This window comes from Notamacropus eugenii, chromosome 3, assembly GCF_028372415.1.
Source record: "Notamacropus eugenii isolate mMacEug1 chromosome 3, mMacEug1.pri_v2, whole genome shotgun sequence".
Taxonomy (NCBI): Eukaryota; Metazoa; Chordata; class Mammalia; order Diprotodontia; family Macropodidae; genus Notamacropus; species Notamacropus eugenii.
Window position 1 is genome coordinate 22699174 of NC_092874.1, and position 15539 is coordinate 22714712.

Consider the following 15539-nt stretch of genomic DNA (forward strand, 5'->3'; position numbering starts at 1 on the left):
GACCTCTAAGGTCCTGCCATGGAATGAGGTCCTTACCACCTGGTGGCAGCATACCCTTAATAGCAGAAAACAGTTCTAAAAGGGAAAACTTCCTCTCACGTCCAAGCCAAGCAGACACTTCACAGATTATCTTGTGATGTCCTGGAAAGACCCCAGGATTTGGAGCTCAGCATTCCAAGTTCCACCCACGGCCCTGCTGTTTGCAAAATGTGTGACCTTGGATAAGTCATGTATCCATCATTGCCTCAGTTTCTCCATGTGTATAAGTGGAATAGGTGTGCTTGTATGATGATGATAATAACAGACCTTAGTTATTGGCGTTAAAGGTTTGCAGAGTGTGGGCTTGCGTGTACTGTTTGGTCTTCATGGCAATCCTGTGAGGTAGGTAGATGGGATTGTTATCTCCATTTTACAGATGAGCTTAGAAGAAGGACCTGAAGCCTTGGGAGGGGGTCCCCTCAGAGTCTGTGGGACGGATGCATGGAAAGCATTGGAACTAGGAAAATATACCAAAGCTAGCATCTATTATTTATCATTGTTACGACTTTTTAATTTTGTTGGAGCATCTAGGTGGCTCAGTGGATAGAGCACTGGGCCTAGTGTCAGTTAGCCGTGTGACCCTGGGCAACTCAGTTTACCTTGTTTGCCTCAATTTCCTCATCTGTAAAATGAACTGGAAAAGGAAGTGGCAAGCTACTGCATTAACCAAGAAAACCTCCAGATAGCGTCACGAGGAGTCAGACACCACTGAAATGACTGAACCACCACAATGACTTGTTTCTGCTGTTCAACGCTCCGGGCCTTTTGCGGAGCTGGATAAAACGAGTAGCTTTTGTAATTGAATAAAAGGGTTGGGATGGAAGCTTCTCCGCATAGGAGATTGACCAGTACTAATGGTATGGCTGCATTTTCCTGCCTCCAGTTCTCCGTGGAATTCATGTTCCGTCTAGGCACATGAGAACAGTAGTTTGGTTTGGGAGAGGATTGCCAGGATATCTGGTCTGTAGCTCCAGTGTGGGCGGGGAGGGAGCTTCGGGCCAGCACCATCAGTCGTTGGATTTACATGGACCTGAGGCAGTTCTAACCTGACTTAATACAGAACGGAATTTGCTGTCAAATGTTAGACTTTGTCCAAAAGGGGCCTCCTCATTAGCACGTTCATCTCTAATCTCAGGCCAGTTGGATCTCTCTTTCGGGGGGGCAGGTGTGGAATTAAAATAAGTGACCTATAAGCATTCTGTTCTGAGGAGCATTTCAGCTTTGGCCGACTTTCAGGTGAGACACCTAAAAGCTAGTTCCCTTGGCTGGCCCTTTGTTCGGTGGCAGCCTTGGACTTTGGTCTCCCCTCACCAGATGGGCATGGTAACATGCATCTGTGTGAAGGGTGATTGATGGTGGCTTTTACCCCAGCCTCCTGGCCTGTCCTTGACTGAAACCATCCATATCCTGTCCCAGAGTAAAGGCTCTTTTATGATTCATTGAAAGTCTCTGGTGTGGTAATATCCCAGCATTTCTGGAGAGCCCCCAGGACCTCGAGCGCTGTTATAGCAAGAAGCCTCAAGAATGAGGTAGTGTAGGTAAGCATGTATTGTTTTCTCTGTTTTACTGACAGAGACTTTAGTTCATAGAAGTTAGTGACCATCCCCAGGTCTCCCCCTCTTCATTTCAGACCAGGGCATCTTTCTTCCTCTCTCACTCTAGAGGTCTTGGAATTCTCTCTCCAGGACAAAGGAGCCATTGCCACACCTGTCATGTTCCTGGAGGCCTCTCTCATGGCCTCTTCCCCATTATGTCTTGCAGGTGCTGCATTTCTACTGTGATACCTGCTCAGTCCCCATCTGCCGAGAGTGCACCATGGGGCGCCATGTTGGCCACAGCTTTATCTACCTCCAGGATGCCCTCCAAGACTCTCGAACCCTCACCATTCAGCTGCTGGCTGATGCCCAGCAAGGTCGTCAGGCCATTCAGGTAAGTTCATCCATGATAACTTTTGGGTCAAGGTCATCGTGCAGCTCGAGCTTTTAAATGGATGCCTGGGTTCAAATCTCGTTGTGGGTACATAATCCACAGTATGACCTCACTCAGGCTCCCTGGGCCTCATTTATCCTCAGCTTTCTCCCAGGCACCTCCGGGTCCACGCTCAAAGTCACCCCAACTGATCTTGCCCCCGTGTGGGGAAAGCTCCATGTTTTAGTGCCTGCTTTCCTGATGGCTGCCCCCATTTTAGAGGAGCACAGCCAGGCTCTGTAGACTTGAGCTTCTGACCCAGATGTCACACCATTGTTCAGCTGACTGTTTTTAAATGTACTTTAAAAGAGGTGAGAGCTTCTCTTTGTTGGTGATGAGCTTTCTGTGGTGTTGTGATGTTCGGAATCTGTGATTTTATTGGCTATACCTGGCATGTAGTTAGGTGCTTAGTAAGGAAATGCTTGGAACACAAGCCATGTGACTTGCCTAGGGTCTCACAGCTAGTAAGTCTTGGAGATGAGAATTGAACTCAGGCCCTCCTCCCTCCTCCCCCCTAGTTCTGGGCCAGAACATGCCAATGTAAAGGGGCAGGGTGATTTCAGCGGACAGTGGCTGTCACTTTACAGGTACCTCACCCTTAGGCGACAGGCATTCATTATTAAACATCGACTGTGTGCCAAGGCTTTTAAAACTTGAGCCATTTGGTCATGATCTGCCCTGAGTTTTGGGGAATGGGTCTCTGGCACACCACCCCGATCCTTGGCTTTCTTCCCGTCCTCCTTGTCCTTGTTCAGTGCAATGTGGGAGGAGCTGATGGGCCAGAGGGGATTTGGGGGTTTGAGATCTCACCGTCTATTAACAAGTAATCAGGGTTGTTTACAGATGATTGATTTCTGTCCCACTGATTTAAGGCCCTTATTTCCCATTAAGCAGGATGGGCTGGGAATGCTCAGTTTTCCACAGTTCATTTCTATACAGATCTCACAGTTGGCTGCCAAGTGTGGACTGGCTTTTAATTGGAATGACTTGAATAAAGCAGTTACTATAGTTTCTGTAAAATGGGCTAATCCTTTCCCTCCTCTTAGGCCCTGGGCCCCCCCACGTACTGTGGGGGATATTGGCTGCAAGGGCCGATCTGGCGGAGCTCCCGGCATGAAGCTGTGTCTTCCGCTACTTCTGATCGATAAGATGGGGTAGTTTCGGAAACGTGCACTAGCTTGCAAAGTAAATCCTGGGGAAGAACTGAGGTGGTGGGCACCCTCGGAAGGGGGGCCATTTGGATGTCCTTCCTCCTTCCGGCTACACCATCACATTTTCATGAAATGTGTCATTCCATGAAAAGCTGTCCTCCAGCCCTACACCTCTCCCCTCCTCCTTTTTTAACCTTGCCTTGGTTTGGGTCATTTTCTCCAATCCACATTCACTTCTGCTGGTCATGTTTTCATTTGTCCTGAAAGCTAGAATGAGCCCTCTGGAGACTCTGGCTTAAACTGCTGCAGCCATGTAGGTGAGGACTGGGTCTTACTGGAGCACGTAGGGGAGGATGCCTGGGCTCCAGGTTCGGCCCCAGCCTAGCTCAGGGAAGGGCTGAAGGGGGTGGGGGTCCTGGACTTAGAGCTCACAAGGGGTGGTGGGCAGCATGGCCATCCAGAGCCTGGAGGCCTGGCCCCAACTTTTATTTAGAAATTTCTGGCAGGGGTTTTTACTTGGCTTACTTCCCACACTCCAGAATTTCCTTCTGGGCAGCACTATCCTCTCTGTCCTTGAGCAGAACCAGCTACTCCCTGGACGAAGTTTTGCCAGGAGCATTAGATGGGAAGGAATGCTTTAAAAAAAAATGAAGTGAGAGAGATTCCCTGGAGATTTGAGGATGATCGAACTTCCAATTGGAAGATTATTTTCATGAGTTAGATAGATACCATCCGAGAGGCTGTGTGGTGTAACTGGTCAAGGACCAGCTGTGGAGGCAGAAAGACTGGAGTTCAGGGGCCACTTCTGACTCTTGTTAGCTGCGTGTGAGTCACGTGTGCTCTCTGTCTTGGTTTCCTCATCTGTAAAATGGGTACAACAGTAGCTACCTTGTCCACTGTGTTGTGAGGCTCAGATGAGGTCCTCTTTGTAAAGGGCTTTGCTAGGTTTCAAGGTGGGTCACTGCATGGTCTTTTTTGTGCTAGAGACCCAACCTCCTTCTCCCTTCCAAGGGACACCTGGCCCGAAATCTTACTGATTTCTGAAGAGGTTCTGATCCTCTTCCCCCAACCTCGGAGGGTAATGGGGAAGGGCTGTTGTCCAGGCTGTGGGGCCGGGGTTGGCTGCCTGAGTTCTGGCTCATAAGAATCAGGCCCTGACCTGTTTAAGAGGCTTTTCATCTAGGATCTGAACTGAGAGGAGAGTGAACACAGCCCCCTTTATGACCTGACCCTGGACCCAGGGGACCAGCCTGACCCTACGGACCCACCCTTACTCCCAGCCTGGGAGGAAATTAAAATCCTTTTTGGCCTAACCAGTACCTTCCCTGTGGGAAGAATTCAGTTTGGTCCAAAGTGGTTTGCTGTGTGCCTAGGAAGGGCTTCGTCCCTCTAGACTGTCCTTGGCCTGACACGTCACCAAAGGGACTTCTTTTTAGCCCCATGAAATAGGGAACAAATGGAGTAATTGCTATGGGAGAGAGGCCTTGGAGCAACTCCCTGGCCTTTGACTTTACCTTGCAGGAATTGGAAAGAGAAAGTGTGAGAGAGAGAGAGAGAGAGGGAGAGACAGAGAAAGAGAGAGAGAGAGAGAGAGAAAGTGTGTGTGTGTGTACATATAAGTATATGTATATATATACGTATATGTGTAGGTATATATACACATACACACACATATATTGCTTGCCTACTGTGTTCAATAGTTGATGAGCATTTATTAGGTACCTGCTGTGTGCTTGGCGCTGGCCTAGAGGCTGGGGATGCAGGGACCAATCCAAAAGAGCCAAAGAAAGTACCAAGGAGCCCAGGGCACAGGAGTTGGGACTACAGGTTTTGGCTCCGTGGGATAGATCATGTACGGAGGGGGTGCCAGCCTGGAGTCAGGAAAACCTGAGTTCAAATGCAGACACTTACTAACAGTGTCACCCAAGGCAGCGTGCCTGACCCCCGTTTTCCTCAGTTTTCTGAGCTGTAGAAATAAGCTCCCTCCCAGGGTTGTGATGAGCATTAAATGAGCACTTAGTACAGTGCCGGGCACACAATAAGTGTTACATAAATGTTAATTTTGGTTGTTGCTATTTATAATTCTTATGTGTGGAGAAGCAAAGGTATAACTAAGGCAGGGTGACTGGGACATTGCTCCAGGGTGCTGAGGAGCCTCTGCCTTCTGTCTCCTCTGTCTTGTATGTACCTATGCCTGGGCCTGTCTCCCTTATGTGAGCGGCCACCCCCTGAGGACAGGCTCGGAGTGCTTTTGTCCTTCTTCACCCCCCCAGTTTTTAGCATGGTGCTGGGCACGTAATAAGATCTTCATAAATGCTTCTGGACTCTGATTGGCTGCCCTGCTTCAGGGTTAAACACACCTGGGACAGTTGGGATGCTAATAGCTGACCTTAGCGCCACTTTCTAGCTTATGTGTCTCCTCCTTTGACTGTGTTGGAAGGGTTAGCATCCAGACCCTGAGGCTGAGAGGGCCGCTTGGCCGAGGTCCCAGTCCTCGAACCATTGCAGTTCTTTCTGCTTTGTTTTCACTGTAGAGACCTTTAAAATCAACAAGAAGACACTAAGTAAAAATGGGGACCCCCACCGCCCCCACTGAAATGTATTGGACTCTAGGGAGGCGTGGAAGTGCCTTGTGAGAGAGAGAGCACTGGGGAACCTGCTAGCGAACCCTCTGTAGTATTGGCCCAGGGGTATTCTGAGATGAGATCTCATAGGAGAAAGCCCATCACGTGTTCAGCAATGTCTGTCCGGGAGCTCCGTGTGGTACCTGGGGAGTTGCGGGGGGGGTATCCTGGGCTCTTGCCTCGCACCTTTATTAAAGAGCTGATTAACTGGGCTGCCAGTCGCCATGCACGAGCTGGGTTTCTGCCTTCCATTGTGTCTCCAGCATTTAGCTTAGTTTCTTTGCCTATTAAATGGTGAGTGGGTTTGGTGGCATTTGGAATCTCTTTCTGGCTGCCTGCTTTACTCTTTGCCATTTCTAGCTTTATGGTCTTAGAGTTTCTCTGCTGCTTTAAAAGTAGCCGCTTTGCCCCATGGTTACCTGCTGTGGCTGCCTTATCACTGTCCCCCAGGTCAGAAGGGAGAAGAGACCACGTAGCCCACATTTTAGAATTTCAGCTCTCAGGTCCGTGGGCTGCCTTCAGTCAGGGTCTCCTTGGGGCCCCCAGTTGCAGATGCTGCTGACGCCTGCGTGTGAGGCAGTGATAAGCTATCCTGGGTGAAAGCTCGCTGATCTGCATGTGGGCACTTGTGAATATTTGATGATTCCGGACTCCCGGGCTCACTCTTTTTCTGGTTGTAGAGCCCACGGCTGTCTGTGTGAACGGGCTAATGGTCATAATAGCTGGTGTTGCTAGAGTGCTTTCCAAAGGGGATCATTTGATCCTCACCACGCTGGGACAGGGAGGTACCCGCTGTTAGCCCCATTTGGGTGATGAGGATGCCAAGGCATCTGTTTAATGGAAAGAACCCTCAAAGATGGGTTGAAACTGACAGTGTGATCGAAAATTTGTGTTTTTTGATGGAACCCATGCAAATTGACTGAGTCTGCTTATCCATTGAGACTTCCTAATGTGTGAGGCCCAGGCAGTGTGGGACTGACTCAGCAGCATGTGGGAAATCAGTTGCCATTTTTACTATAAATATTTAATTGAACCAAAGTGCCCCCTCCTCCCTCCAGGGGGGATTGGGTAAATCAGGAAATTGGAAAGAGACTCTAAAACCGAGGTGATAACCAGGAATGAAAAGCAGTTTTTCCTAATGCACAGGAAATATTTTAAAATAAGATAGAAGCTCTCCTTGACTTGACTTCACTCTTATCGTCTTAATTGCTTCTGTGTTCTAACCATACCACTAATGTCCAAAAAGCTCTGACCTTTTGCAGAATTACAAAGATCCCAACATCTTGAATAAAAAAAGACATTCCCCCCACCCAGTGATATAGACCTGCGTAATCTGCCTCTTCTGGAATCTTACTGATTGGGATTTCCCCCAACATCACATGTCCTGAGTTTGCCTGCACCCTCTCTGCCAAGCCCGCCTCAGGGACCTGACCCACACTGGTAGGCTTTCCCTGGCTTGTTTACTATCCCATGGGGATCAGAGCAGGACTTGACGTGTCCACCTCCTGTCCCTTGGCATTCTCTCTGAGGTGTGTGAGCCATTATATGTTGACATCATCTTCCCCTGGTCTGGGACAGATGAGGGAGAGGAGGGAGTGAGCTCCCACTGGAGGGTTGTGTTCTTCTCAGAATTGTCAGTATCAGTTAAAGGGGTAAAATGAATGTTCAGGACCAGGAATTTGGAATTAAGGAGTTAGTTTACCATATACAGTTACCTTTTAAAATCAGCCAATCAAAAACATGCATTTAAGTGCTTACTGTGTACCAGGAACTCCATGCTTTCTGAGTGAAAGAAGAAGCAAAAACAGAGGGAGATAAGTTGAACATAATTAAGTGAACATAATGTGCCTACTTGTGGTCAAAGTCAATCTTAATAGGGGTGGGGGAGGAGGGGGGGACTCATTACCAAGTAGACAGCCTACAGCAAGTCACCTGCAGAAGATGTTTGAACTGAGCCTTGAAGGCAATCAGGGATGCTAAGGTAAGAAGGAGAGTATTCCAGGGCCACGGCAGAACCAGCGACTGCCTAGGAGTGAGTCATGGGAGTGTTCCTTGTGAAAACCAGCCTTCAGAAGACCTGTCCAGCTGCAGCATAGACTACATGGAGGTGTAAGAAAACGCAAACCTAGGAAGCCGTTTCAGTGCCCAACAGGGTTTCCTATTGGATTTTGGAGGTTATGGGAGTAACAGAGGGCAGGATTGGAGCAAGGGACACCAGGTAGAAGGGCTGTGGCCATGATCTCAGATAGGCACTTTGATCGTGACCCATTCGAGAGTGCCCATCCAGAGGAGGGGGCTGTGATTGGTTTGGTAGGTGCTGGTTTTCTGTCAGTCCCTTCACAGTCTTCTGGGCTGCCTCTTACACATTAAGGGAAAGCCATTCCAAAGAGTCAAGGCCCAGAGTCCCTGATCCAAGTAGAGGTTCTTGCGCTATTCAGACTGCACAGGTCTTTTGAAATCATTAGGCCAACCCTCATTTTACAGATGAGGATACTAAGAACTTGTCCAAGGTCACACAGCTTGCTGCCTTGCTTCTCATCTTCTTATGGGAGTCTCTTTGTGGCATTAGGGGCAGTGAGGTGGGAAGGGTCCCAGTGTGGAAACTCCATCTTGGCATGCAGATTGGCAATTAATCTGCAAGGACAGCCATTCCTGGCCGGATCTTGAGCTCCACTCTTCCTCATTCTCAGGCTAGTGTATCTCCCTTTACTACCCTGTCTCTTATACAAATCTTGGTGGGTTTTTAAAGAGGCATTAATATAACAAGTACTTAAAATCACTAGGGTTTCAGTTGAATTCTTCATGGATAATCTCTAGCTGATTTTTGAGGGCTGAGGAAATCTTAGGAAATCTGATTTCTTGCCTCAGCAGGACAAGATTCCCTTTGTGTACTTGATATAGGTTCCCATTTTTTCCTTTAAGAAGGCTTTTAGGGGATTTGTTCCTAACACCTGTATTCTGATTCTAGCAAACCAACATCTGTGGGCAGCAGTTTGGGGTGAGGGCAGATGGGGAGTCTTGGTTGGGGGAGGGGGTGTTGGGTGTAGGAGAAACAGCTGTTAACCTCCAGTGCTGCTCTCCTGGAAGCAACTTTTATTCTGTCCAGGAATAGGGCCCAAGTGTTGGCCGGGTCGGAGTCACAGCTGCTTGACGGTCCACGCTACATTTGATACTGCATTTCAGGTTTTCGCCTGTGACTCAGCTACATTGGTTTTCCCATGTCAGAGTATCTTTTAATAGACCTGACATACACCGTTCAGGTGTAATTTCTCATACGGAGGAAGCCAGGGCTGCCAAACACTCCTTTGGTTACATGTCAGACAGGTGCCAGTCTCTTGCCGTGCCAACCCTCTGCTCAGGAGCAGGGCTGCGTGATAGTGGCCTCATGTGCAAGGCTCCACTTCGCGATCACCGTAGCTGCTATGGACAAACATCCAAGGTGCTGTTTTTTTGTTTTTTGTTGTTTCCAGCTGAGCATCGAACAGGCACAGGCTGTGGCGGAACAAGTCGAAATGAAAGCAAAAGTGGTCCAGTCTGAAGTCAAGGCGGTCACCTCAAGGCACAAGAAGGCCCTGGAGGAGAGAGAGTGTGAGCTGCTGTGGAAGGTGAGACAGATGCTCCACCAGATCTGGCTGCTCTTTGTCCAGCTGCCGTGAGACAAAACCCCATGTGCGCCAACACCAGACTTTCCAGTAGTGCTAATTTTAGACTTTCACGGGTTTTTGTTCTAAATTCGGAACATTGGAGTATTTCATGGAAGTGTTTTGGGAGAGAAAGGGCCCGGCCCCGGGTGTTGCCAGGACACACTAGCTCATTGTATGGTCCAGCAACAAGGGCGCTTTTCAGAGCTGGTAGACACCCATGAATGAATGACGCCTGCGTAGAGAAGGCAGGAGGGGCAGAACACAAGGGAGATGACTTTCTAAGGCCAGCAAACTGATAGGAAAGAGGCCTTTGGGGGAATTGCTGGATGGTTCCATTTCCTGGCCCATCCAAAGGACCAGTTTCCTTTTTGTTCTTAAGTCCTTTCCTCCAGTTGTAGAGAATGAGATGCCAAGCCTAGAGGGCAATTGTAAAACCAGATGGAGAAAATGACTCATGCCACTCCCTAGCGCCCCCATCACATCCCTCCTTCTCGCCCAGGCTCATTCTTCACTTAGGAATCCAGCGTATCCAGAAGGAATATTTCGGCTACAAGTGCATTCCCAAACAGCAAGACGGTGGCATTCATCAGCATGGACCAGGCCACCATTGGGTCATGTAGCCAAACTCTTCATCTTCCTAAGAATACGGAGCTTGGGCAGGATGTTTCCCAAACAAAGCCAGTGCTTTTCGGTGGGACGGTAGAGAGTGTGACATAGGCCTATTTTTATGAAAAACCCTTCCCATGAAAAGTTAGCCAGAGACAGAAAGGGATGGGCATTTATTTAGTAAGTTACTCTTGGAAAACAAACTGTGAGTCCTCGAGTCTTCAGACCCTTTAGACACTCCAATGCTTCATTGTTCAGATCCTACAGAACATCCCCAAATGTTAATTAAAAGCGGGAGAGGAGCTAGCTACTTGGTGCAATTTGAGAAGGCTGTCTCCAGCGTATCAGACTATGCAGCAGACTTGCTCTTCTGGATTTCTGCATGAAAGGGTCTTTGTCATCCCCTGGAGGTTGGGGAGGGGGCTGCTCACCTTCAGTGAGGCAAAACAGCTTTCTTCCCCTGATCTAGCTCTGGGTTGGAGGTGCTACTGTCTTCCATCCGTCAGGAGAAAATGACGAATTTCTTTGTCTAGTCATAAGCGTTACCGAGTAACCTTTCAGAAGGAAAAATACCGGTCTTGTGTTTCTTGTAAATGATGGATTTTATTTCCTAGAAAATTCCTTTGTGTTTTCACTTCAGTTTTCTTTCCAGCTGCTGTTCATGTCAGCATCGTGCATTTAATGAATCCTTAATTGTTCAAACCAGCTGATTTCTGCGAATGGCTCTCATCTTATATATTCTCAGTGTATTTGGCTCCCTAGATTCTGGCAGATCCTGTCCTGCAGCCTTTGGGGTCCATCAGTGGCTTCCTTTCTGCATGCCTGTCTTCCCCAGACTCTCTTTTCTCTCTCCAGGTGTCCATCTCCAAGTCTGTCACCACAGACTTTCACATTTGTCCTCTATATTTTCTGAGCTATTCGGATTTCCCATGACTGAGTGTTGTCCTTTGACTCACACGACTGCTACTGCTCTTCTCGATCACAAACCTTCTTCTGGGAAACCTTCCCCATTCCCTCGTTAATATTAACTACCCTGCTTCGGGCCATCCAAGCCTTCCTCTCTTTTCCATGCAGCACCTCTCTGTTTCTCTTTTCCTCACAGATGCTAAGAGCCATGATTTTTATTAGTGATGGACCCAGTAATGGTGGTCTGTATCCTGAGGGCTCACTGGTGCTTTAACAATTTACCTTCTGTCTCTCTGGGGCTCCTTAAATGAATTCTGTGCCTGGTCAGCTTTGTTGCGGAGTATGTATGCCGATGAGGCCACTGTCACTGGTTCATCTCAGGAAGGACCAGCCAACGCTCCTGCAGTTCTGGATGAGCCTGCACGTTGGCCATTAAGCCTGGAAGGAAGGCCCAGATCTCAATAAGTAGAGACTTAGTGGGGCGTTCTAGGCCTAGGAGAAAGCCTGGCTGTATTTTGGGGAAAGGAGGCTCATCCATTTGGCTTGACTAGGAATACAGGAAGCAGCTGTGAGTTGAAGAGTCCTCATGGGAACTTTGAGAAAGGGACGGGTCCTGGACCGGTAGTTTCATGAGATTCAGTGAGTCCTTGATGAGCCAGTTCCTCTGCTGAGGCTGGTCAGCATCTTTGCGACATTCAGAGCCTTTGGGAGTTGTCTAGATCACAGAGAGGTGGAGAGACCCTGGACAAGTGAGGGGCAAGACTTGAACTCATATTCTTCAGATTCCAAGGCCGCCTCTCTCCTCCACATGGTGGTACTTCATAGACTGAGTGAGACAGGATAATTGAACTGTTTGAAATTAAATCAATTTAAATTGAAACTATTTTAGTGGATTTTTTTTTACTATAAGGATTTTATTTATCGTATCTTCTCAGTGGTCAAGGACACGTGTGGTGTCGCTGGAAATTGGTAAATCCCTATTAGAGAGCGGTAGTGCTGCTTCAATGGAGAGACTTCCAGCCCACTTGCAGACACTGTAATTCACATCTGGCCTGGGTTGGGTGGGTTGGTGGGAGTGCTGAGGCTAGGGGGACCTCTGTTAGGGGGAAGAGGGATTTCCATGGAAACGTTGCTCCAAGAATTCTGGATCTCAGGCCTCAGCTTGAGTATCTCCAGTATCCATTGACCATTCCTGCTAAGCTCCCCCAAAATATTTTGCCAGGTAGCAATTACAATGAAAAGACCCCCAAAAAGAAGCCAGACTCTGAACCACTAGGGAAATCCCCCTCAGCAACAGCTAAGGACACTGTAAAAAGATCATTAAAGTCTCTGTAACTTCTCTCTCTCAGCAGATGGTTAAATACATAGTCAGATGATACCAGTGAGTACTGGTTATTTTGGTTTGGCTTTTTCTTTTTTTCTTTTTTTTTGTTACAAGGAGGGAACAATTTTTCTGGGTGATGTATTTCCTTAAAAGGGCTGATACAAAACCCTAAAAGTCCTTCAGTAAACAAAATTGGATTCCTGAGAGTCTGTTGATTCTAAGAGGTTCCAGTGACTCAGTTTCCTTCTCAGGCCTGGTGGGAGCTTTTTGTGCCCCCAAAGATAGAAAAGTTGACTGTCACTCATCACTTTTCACATAGTTTTCAACAAGGCCTCTTCCTTTTCTGCTTGTAGGTGGAGAAGATCCGACAGGTCAAGGCCAAGTCTCTGTACCTGCAGGTGGAAAAGCTTCGTCAGAACCTTAACAAGCTCGATAACACCATCAGTGCTGTGCAGCAGGTCCTGGAGGAGGGGCGTGCCATGGACATCCTGTTGGCCCGAGACCGCATGTTGGCTCAGGTCCAGGAGCTGAAGAACGTCCGTAGCCTCCTAAAGCCCCAGGAAGATGACAGAGTGATGTTCACCCCGCCTGACCAGGCCCTGTACTTGGCCATTAAATCCTTGGGCTTTGTCAGTAGTGGGGCTTTTGCCCCCTTGACCAAGGCCACTGGGGAAGGCCTGAAGCGCGCCCTCCAAGGCAAGGTGGCCTCATTTACGGTGATCGGGTATGACCATGATGGGGAACCACGCCTTTCAGGGGGGGACCTGATGACCGCAGTGGTGATGGGGCCTGACGGGAACCTGTTTGGTGCCGACGTCAGTGATCAGCAGAATGGCACGTACCTGGTCAGCTACCGGCCACAGCTGGAGGGTGAGCACCTAGTCTCCGTTATGATCTGCAACCAACACATCAAGAATAGCCCCTTCAAGGTGCTGGTCAAGTCCGGTCGTAGCTATGTGGGTATCGGGCTGCCCGGTCTGGCCTTTGGCAGTGAAGGGGACAACGATGGGAAGCTGTGCCGCCCTTGGGGGGTCAGCGTGGACAAGGAAGGCTACATCATCGTGGCTGACCGCAGCAACAACCGAATCCAGGTGTTTAAACCCTGTGGCACCTTCCATCACAAGTTCGGTACGTTGGGCTCCAGGCCTGGCCAGTTCGACCGCCCTGCTGGCGTGGCGTGTGACTCCTCTCGGAAGATTGTGGTGGCCGACAAGGACAATCATCGCATCCAGATTTTCACATTTGAAGGCCAGTTCCTCCTCAAATTTGGGGAAAAGGGCACAAAGAACGGACAGTTCAACTACCCTTGGGATGTGGCGGTGAATTCAGAAGGCAAAATTCTCGTCTCTGATACGCGGAACCACCGAGTCCAGCTGTTCATGCCTGATGGGACCTTCCTGAACAAGTACGGCTTTGAAGGGGCCCTCTGGAAGCACTTTGATTCCCCCCGCGGTGTGACCTTCAACCATGAAGGCCATCTGGTGGTGACGGACTTCAACAACCACCGCCTGCTAGTCATCCACCCAGACTGCCAGTCTGCACGCTTCCTGGGGTCAGAGGGCACAGGCAACGGGCAGTTTCTTCGCCCTCAGGGCGTCGCTGTGGACCAGGAAGGACGCATCATAGTTGCTGATTCAAGGAATCATCGTGTGCAGATATTTGAATCCAATGGCAGTTTCATATGCAAGTTTGGTGCTCAGGGAAGTGGTTTTGGCCAAATGGACCGGCCCTCTGGCATAGCCGTCACTCCAGATGGTATGATCGTAGTGGTTGATTTCGGAAACAATCGAATCCTCATCTTTTAATGGAAAGTGTTGGCTTTGCTGTTTTTCTGGTTATTTTTTGGGGGGGTGTTTTTTTTTCCATTTTGAATTTCAAAGAAGAAACTCTCAGGGAAATTTTTTTTCTTTATTACGAGAACGAAAAAAAGTACAACGTTACTGAAGACCTACCTCATCTTTATTTTTTTACAGATGAATGTACTTGTCCTTCTGCAGGGATTGAGCCTGGGAAGTTATCGATTCTATCTACCTCATGTTCTTCGGGTCCCCTCCTCCCTTGTTCCTTTCCCCGCCCCCTCCCTTCTCAGCCCAGTGCAGATTCTGTATTTACCTCCATCCCCAAAACGGGTTCTTGAATGCACAAGCCGACGACTGGATTGGTTATCATGCTGTCACTGGATTGGTCGAGTGTGATCAAAGTTTTCTAGAGAGGAAGCCGAATGAGGCTCTCTAAGTTAAAAAAAAATGATACAGAAAAATGAGATTAAAAAAAGTAGAGTTAGAGAGTTAGAGCATCTGTGTTCCAGATTCTAGACTGTGGTTTGTGGGTTTCTGCCTGTGTTAAGTGTGTTTTGGTAATAAGCCTTTTAAAAACTTTTAAAAATGCTGCAACAGAGAACGTTTTCCTCTCGCCCTTTCACACCTCAGTACGTTTGACTCCCTGTTCAGCATCCTTTTCTAATTTCTGGAAAATGTGGGTGGGGTGTGCCAGCTCAGAAGGGCAGGCCTTTCCTAGTTTGGGGTTCTATTTTAGAGGAGTATATGCAGTATCCCTGCCCCACATGGTAAAAGCCAAGGAGATGGTGCACATCTTAAGTTTTTTGATGACTTTTATTAAAATATTCAGTGTTTTGTGGGGATGGTTTTGTGGGGGGTGTAATGTTAGAAAAAAAATGGTTAGGAGCCATGGAAGTCATCTAATTCTTGGATTTCAAACTTTTAAAAAATGTTTGGAGAGAGAGAGAGTGTGTATGTGTGTGTGTGCGTGCGTGTGCGCATGTGTGTGTGTATGTGGGTGTGTGTGTGCACACGTACACACACATCAGTAGAAGCAGAGAAACATGCGGAATTGTTGTCAAGGGTCTGGAATATAGCCGCATGTTGTTGTTTTGTGTACTGTCGCTAGGAGTTTGGTTTTCCCTAGGAGAGATGGTCGTAGGTGGAAGAAGAAAGTTTTTATTTTAAAGCACAATTTTTTACAGCTTTGGAAGTTCAGGGAACAAAACCTTTCACTGTCAGATTTGTTAACATTTCCCCTGGTTCCCTTCCCTCCCCCAACCAAAAAAAAATGTCTTGGATCTTTTGAGAAGTCACTTTAACTGCATCGTTTGCTGAAAACTGGTGCTGCACAGGAGACTTGATGTAGTCAGCATGAAATCCTTGGAGTGCTTTTGAATGTAAAGATCTTTTCCCCTCTGAAATATCCCCCCTTTGGATGTCGATGGTGGCAGGTGAAAGTGAGGGAGGAGGCCCCCTGCTCCTTACTCTGCTTCAGG

At 48.2% G+C, this 15539-nt stretch overlaps 1 protein-coding gene across 1 annotated transcript in view; it reads left to right on the forward strand.

The window, feature by feature from the left end:
- Positions 1–14652, forward strand: part of TRIM71 (tripartite motif containing 71) — an 83839-nt gene extending 69187 nt beyond the window's left edge. The window contains exons 2-4 of the mRNA XM_072651097.1: positions 1801–1968; positions 9253–9387; positions 12616–14652. Coding sequence (XP_072507198.1) covers positions 1855–1968; positions 9253–9387; positions 12616–14067 — 1701 coding nt within the window. The 5' untranslated portion in view covers positions 1801–1854 and the 3' untranslated portion in view covers positions 14068–14652. The remainder of the gene's footprint in view (positions 1–1800; positions 1969–9252; positions 9388–12615) is intronic.
- The last annotated feature ends 887 nt before the right edge of the window (positions 14653–15539 follow it).